Source organism: Mus musculus, chromosome 2, assembly GCF_000001635.26.
Source record: "Mus musculus strain C57BL/6J chromosome 2, GRCm38.p6 C57BL/6J".
NCBI classification, from domain to species: domain Eukaryota; kingdom Metazoa; phylum Chordata; class Mammalia; order Rodentia; family Muridae; genus Mus; species Mus musculus.
The window spans coordinates 26,781,400-26,787,511 of NC_000068.7; the positions used below are offsets into that span (position 1 = coordinate 26,781,400).

The following is a 6,112-nucleotide window of genomic DNA, read 5'->3' on the forward strand; positions in this document are numbered from 1 at the left end:
GATTCAATAACCAAAGGTAAAAACCCCAGGCCAGTACTTAAATAATTGCTACAACAGCCTGGCCTTCGGGAACCCCATGCAGAGGCCAACCCTAGGTTGATCTGAGTCATTACACTAAATCTTCCTGCTTCCACAGATTTGGGAAGACAGCAAAAAGAGGGCAGGTCTACAATTTGTAAGAAGATAACTGTACCCAAGGAAAGGCTGGTGGTGTGCAAAAGAACATGATTTGATGGAACTTCAGTGAAGATATAGGGTACATTTTGCCTTTCTTTTTGTCTGTGCTTGAGGGAAGCATGCCTGTGTTTACTTCCTTCATTTTTGGAGTTACTGTGTCTCTGATTCTGTTGCCTAACTGATAGAGACAGTAAAGGCCTTGCCTGTAAGCCCAGCATTTCACATTCACAGAGCACATCCCCAACCCTCCTTCATGGCATTCACACCAGGGCATCCAACAGTAGGCGCCAGAACACGAAGGACATTCAGAGACCCCAGGTTCTTGCACTGAAACATGCTTGTGAACCCACATCAGCTTGTCTGTGACTCTGCTCACCCTTCTCTTCCCTCACTAGCCAGCATGCATGTTCTTACCCTGTCCTGCCCTCCAGATGCTCTGACTGCCAAAGCTCAGCTCTGTGACCCTTTGTGCCATGATATGTCATCTATGTATGGACCCATGAGTGCTGATGTACAAAGTCAGGTCTGTGTACCTGATCACATCACACCCAACTATCACAAAATCAGGCACCATTTGATTAGATGTTAAACACAAAACAAGGAATATTTACCATCTTTACTGAAAGCTGAGGCTGTGGGGGGAGAGGAGTGTGGATTTGGGCATGTCTTCTCCTGACAGCTGGCACTCTATCTCAGAAACAGGAGATGAGTGAAGGGGTTGAAGAACGCAGTTCCTGTACAGACTCTGTGGTGTTTCCTCCATGCACTATGTTTGTCCAGACAACTCACAGGAATCTATTTACAAACAGGGAACAAGACATGTGTCTGGGACAGGTGTGTGTAGTGTCATTGTCTTATAGGAAACTCATGAATAAAAAAAATTAGAAAGAAACAAAATCTCAGTCTCATTACCATCACATCCAGGGTTGATGATGTCTGTTTTGTTCAGTATTAAGCTTTCTACAAAATCTTCAAAATCCAATAGCATTGTTGGCGTTGGTGCCATATGTCGACCTGCAGGCCACATGGGTATGAAACAAGGGGGTAGAAAAGAATCTTACTATAGATGGTTCACTCCCAGATTATTCAGGGATTTTGGGGGGACATGATATTTCAAACCATAGAAAGAGTATCTCTGGCTGAATATTCCTGAGCAGGAGACAGGCCATGTAGGAGAAGTGAAGAGAAAATTATGTTTACCTCTTGTTTATGACAAGTATTAACCAAGCACATGAGTCTCCCATGGGTCTGGCAGCTCCCAATACACTTGACAAAGGCTGCTCAGAAAAAGATTTTCACATATTCATCCCCAGATGGCAGAAATCATATGTAGAACATCATACCCACCCCAAACAAGCTCATGCAAAGAAAAACCTTTGTCCATAGGCACCCTGAACCAACCTTCTACATTACATCATAGATAGAAGTATTGAATTTGACAGTGGCTTGAGGTGAGAAAGAGAGGAGGTCCAAAAGTGAGTGGCCCAGCTCTGTCATAATTATGCTGCAACTACCTGCCAATCATGCCTTGTCTTCCAACATTGCCCTTATTACTTTCTCAAAAACACATATTGAAATAAGATCATCTGTGCGGGTCTCTAGGACACAGGTACACTGAATTAGGAGAATAATCTAGAAATGCCTAAAACTTCTGGTCAGCACCATAACCCCTAGCCCTTGGTCAATATCTGAGAATGGGGCCAGTGGACAGCAGTAGATGATTCTGTCTAGAGTCTTCATGTCTAGGCTGAGAGATATCCTAGGCCATTGTTGGAATCTCATGAGTGTAGAGACTACTGGCTGAGTGCTGATGTGTCTTCAGGTTGACCTAGACAGAGGGAGGCAGCACAGTGCAACTCAAAGTTCAAAAGAATCGTGAGCAGAGGTACTAGAGAATGCAGAGGCTTATGCTGTGAATTATGAGAATTGTGCTGTGACTCTCAGTGCTTGGTGATGGTGACAAGTGGAGGTCACATCTCCACCTAGCACTGGTAACTTTGAACCCAGGTACTCTCCTTGTGTACCTCAGTATTGAGAACTCCCCTGTGAGAACAGAGATAGCATGGGACATTTGATTATGACCTACCTTTCCTAGGATGTGACTGAAAACTGTCTCTCAGGAAATGAAAGTTCTGGTTTTGCTTTCCACCCTGAGAGTGTGTGTACCAGTGTGTGTGTGTGTGTGTGTGTGTGTGTGTGTGTGTGAGAGAGAGAGAGAGAGAGAGAGAGAGAGAGAGAGAGAGAGAGAGAGAGAGTTTGGTGTGTCTGTGTATAACCATGGTAACCAACGCAGGATGCTAATCATCCTCCTTTAGAGCTCTCGGCATTGCTTTAAGACACAGCCTGTCATTGAACTGGAAGTTTATCATTGTGGCTATGTTGTCTGAACAGCCAGCTCTGAGGAGCCACTGTCTCTTCCACAGTGAAAGAGTTACGGGAACATTCAGCTATGCCCAGGTATTTATATGAGCTCTTGTGACATTAATTTAAGTCTTCACTCATGCAGAGTAAGGACTCTTAACCACAGACTTATGCTAAGGCTTGTTCAAGCTTCTCATTAAGTTCTAAATGGTTGAAAGGAAGGACAGAGAACACTGAAACATTTTTCCCCTACCTCACACTTGCCAAAACTGTCCTTAGAACCTTCATTGACCTACTTGTTATGATTAAAGCTGTGGACTTCAGTATCCCATACCTGTCTGGTAAAGGGGTGGAGTCAGATTTCATATAACAGGTGTTGAGCAGGACTCAACCTCCAACATCTGGATGTCAGACAGGCACTGCTGACATGACAACAGCACATTGTCTCCAAACATTTTCACATGTTCCCAGTGAGAAATGATTCCTATCAATTCCCTTCCTAGAACAGGACTGGGAGAAAGGCTGGCTGAGAAGAGAAGAGAAGAGAAGAGAAGAGAAGAGAAGAGAAGAGAAGAGAAGAGAAATACGCTGAAGCTCAGTGGGTGTGGTCTGGCTGTGAGCCTTGTGATTCAGGAATGGACAAGGCTGAGGATAACTATACCAAAAGCTTATAAAAACACTCTCCCAAAGGCCCCAGGCATCTCAGGAAAGACCCCCCCAGGTGGCAATTAGAACATTAGACAGAAGATAGTGACCCACTCTATACACACTGCTTAAAGAATCCAAGCCCAGCTCTTAGGCAGAGTGACACTCACCCATGAGCATTGTCACCTTTTCCATTTCTCTGTTGAATTTGCCTACATGGGCAGCAATAGCAAAGTCCGTCCCGCCGATGAATCTAAAGACAATACTGAACTTTGGCCCTAAGAAAGAAAATGAGCCATGTGGTCTTCAAATCTCTTCTTGAAGGCCACAGAAAATAAAGAATCTGAAACTGAACACTCACAGATGTAGAAGATATTAGAATTATATCTATCTTCATCCATATATATCTTGAACTGAACACAACCAATGGGTTTTCTGTAACAAAGAACAAAGGCATGGTTCTCTCCCTAACATCAGCTCTGTCCTCCCCTTTTGCCATCTATGAGGCTATACATTGAATTGACCCCATATCTTTCATCTAATATATAGCATCTAGGCAAGCATTAGTGTGGCAAGCATTAGCTAGCCACAATCACTGTGTAGTCCACATCATGGCAGGTGAGAAGACAAAAAAGAAATGGTATGTATCTAAACCCATAAGCAGTTTTGGACATACTTCCTGCCAGTTCAGGCCATTTTCTCGAAGAGGCCTGAACTGTCCTAATTATGCTAATATTTCCAAAAGTTTCTGCTAGAAGACAGAGTTCTAGACCTTCCCACCTTACTCCTGGATCCTCACTGCACATGCAAATAAGTGAAATCTTGAGGGCTCTGAAGTTCTGTGGCTACACAGAAATAGGCACAGCATCTACAGTGTCTCTGGGGAGCAAACAGCACTGAGAAGGGAAGTTTTAGTCCTCCACAGAGTATCATAGGAGAACACTAGTGATGCACTAGACCTTACGTTTGCAGCCAGTGCCCTGGGAACATTTCTCCCATGCTTACAGAACTCACCTGATATATTGCCTAGACAATACAAGAGGATTCCATGTTGACATGGAGTGCCTAGCTGAGGTCAGAAGCATGGTTGTAGTGAGGGTGGGGAATCCATAGAGCCAAGAGCAGAAAGGGCTGCCAGATAGCAGGTACTCACGAGATGTTCATCCTAAACTCCAACTTGCCAATAGCATTTTTGACAAAAACAAAGGGAGGCAGTGGGGTAAGCTTCTTCTTTGCAGGAATAGGCAGGTTTCCTGCCCAGCGAGTTATGTACCATTTTCCTAGAAGCTAAAGAAGAAAATCACCGTGAGAGGTAAAACAGAAAGAGTAAGTCAAACAATGAAATTCCAGGTAGAAACTGAAATGGGAGGAGATGAAGGAAAAAACTGGTGTTTCTTCTGTCCTATCTAGAGGGACATGATACGTCCATGGCAATGGCTAGCCCCTCTCTGTCATGATCAGGCAGATCCAGACAGGATAAGACAGGGATCTTGGGTGGGAGACATCAACCCTGGGCCAGGATTATTCTGGGGTTCCTGCAAAGCTCACACATAAATACCTGAGAAAAATCACCAAGAGGACCAGGCTAAGAGCATGATCAGGAACTGCCAACTCTCTTTATTGTAAGACTGAGGGAAAAGAAGAACTTAGTGTTATTGGTGAGAGGCTGCTGGGCGAAAATGAGTTGGAATTGTCATTAGAAGGAGGCAAGGTACCTGGATGCCAGCTTCAACCATGGGATATTTCTACCTCCAGATTGGTTGAGATTCCAGGAGGCCATGAAAGACCAGACAGCCACAATGAGCATCTTCATTCATCACTGCCACAGTTTAGAAGAAAGGCTGAACTTCTCCAGAATCTCTTATTTGCTCAAATCACCAATTAAAACATCAACAAAAACAAAAACCAACCAACCAAACAAACAAACAAACAAACAAACAAAAGAAGCCGGTGGTGGTGGCGTATGCCTTTAACCTTAGCACTTGGGAGGCAGAGACAGGCAGATTTCTGAGTTCGAGGCCAGCCTGGTCTACAAAGTGAGTTCCAGGACAGCCAGGACTACACAGAGAAACCCTGTCTCAAAAACCAAAACCAAAACAAAACATCAAAACATCTTAGGAAGTCTATCCCTACAGGCACCCCTCCCCATACATGGCAGTGCTCATCCATCTGAAAAGAGTGGTCCTGCCTTGTGCACCTCGTCCTGCATGAGTCTTTCATTGCAAAATAGAACTTCTGAACAGTCATCTCTGTGGAACTGGAATTTCTTTAGAAGACCACAAGGTGAGAAAGGAGATTCTTTGTGGCAGATTGATGAGGCACATGCTCCCATAAACCATCCTGTGGCCTCTGGTCGCCTCCAATGTCAGATATCAAGAAAAACCAGGCTGGAGGACAGACTCATAACAGAGAACATCTCACTGATGTCATCTGAAGTGTTCAGCGACATCACTGAGTCTTTCATCCGATCCATGAAAACCCAGATCACACACTCAGTCTGCCCGCACTCTCACCTGTTCAAGAGTGAGAGTGTACTGAGGATTCCTAAAGAATAAATTCTCCACAGAGGGCAAGATCAAAGCCACCATCAGTAGCGGGATCTTCATGGTCATCACGGTACCTCTGTGCTCCTGTATCCCCTGCAGCATAGATATACTACACAGAGCCCAAATCCATGCTAAATACTGGTTACACTGTTTTCTTTGGACCTCATGAATAGGTGGTGATAATTTATGTAATTAGTCACATGCCTGTGCTCTCATTCAATCAAATGGAGCCTTGTCAGGAGAGAGAATGTTATCAAAGTGGGTGGTACACTCTAAGAACTCAGAGTCAGGAAGATAACAAGGACTTCTGTGCTCTTACCCTCTGCATGCCTGCCTGTATTCTCACAAAAAAAAAAAAAAAAAAAAAAAAAAAAAAAAAAAAA

The 6,112-nt window shown here is 44.1% G+C and overlaps 1 protein-coding gene across 1 annotated transcript; it reads right to left on the bottom strand.

The window, feature by feature from the left end:
• Positions 1–755: 755 nt before the first annotated feature.
• Positions 756–5,864, bottom strand: Gm39774 (predicted gene, 39774). Its single transcript, NM_001359165.1, has 6 exons — positions 5,697–5,864; positions 4,337–4,470; positions 3,545–3,618; positions 3,354–3,461; positions 1,090–1,191; positions 756–972 (listed from the first exon to the last, which is right to left on the bottom strand). Exons 1-6 carry the CDS (start codon positions 5,829–5,831, stop codon positions 944–946), a joined length of 582 nt encoding a protein of 193 aa, NP_001346094.1. The 5' UTR covers positions 5,832–5,864; the 3' UTR covers positions 756–943.
• Between the last annotated feature and the right edge of the window lie 248 nt (positions 5,865–6,112).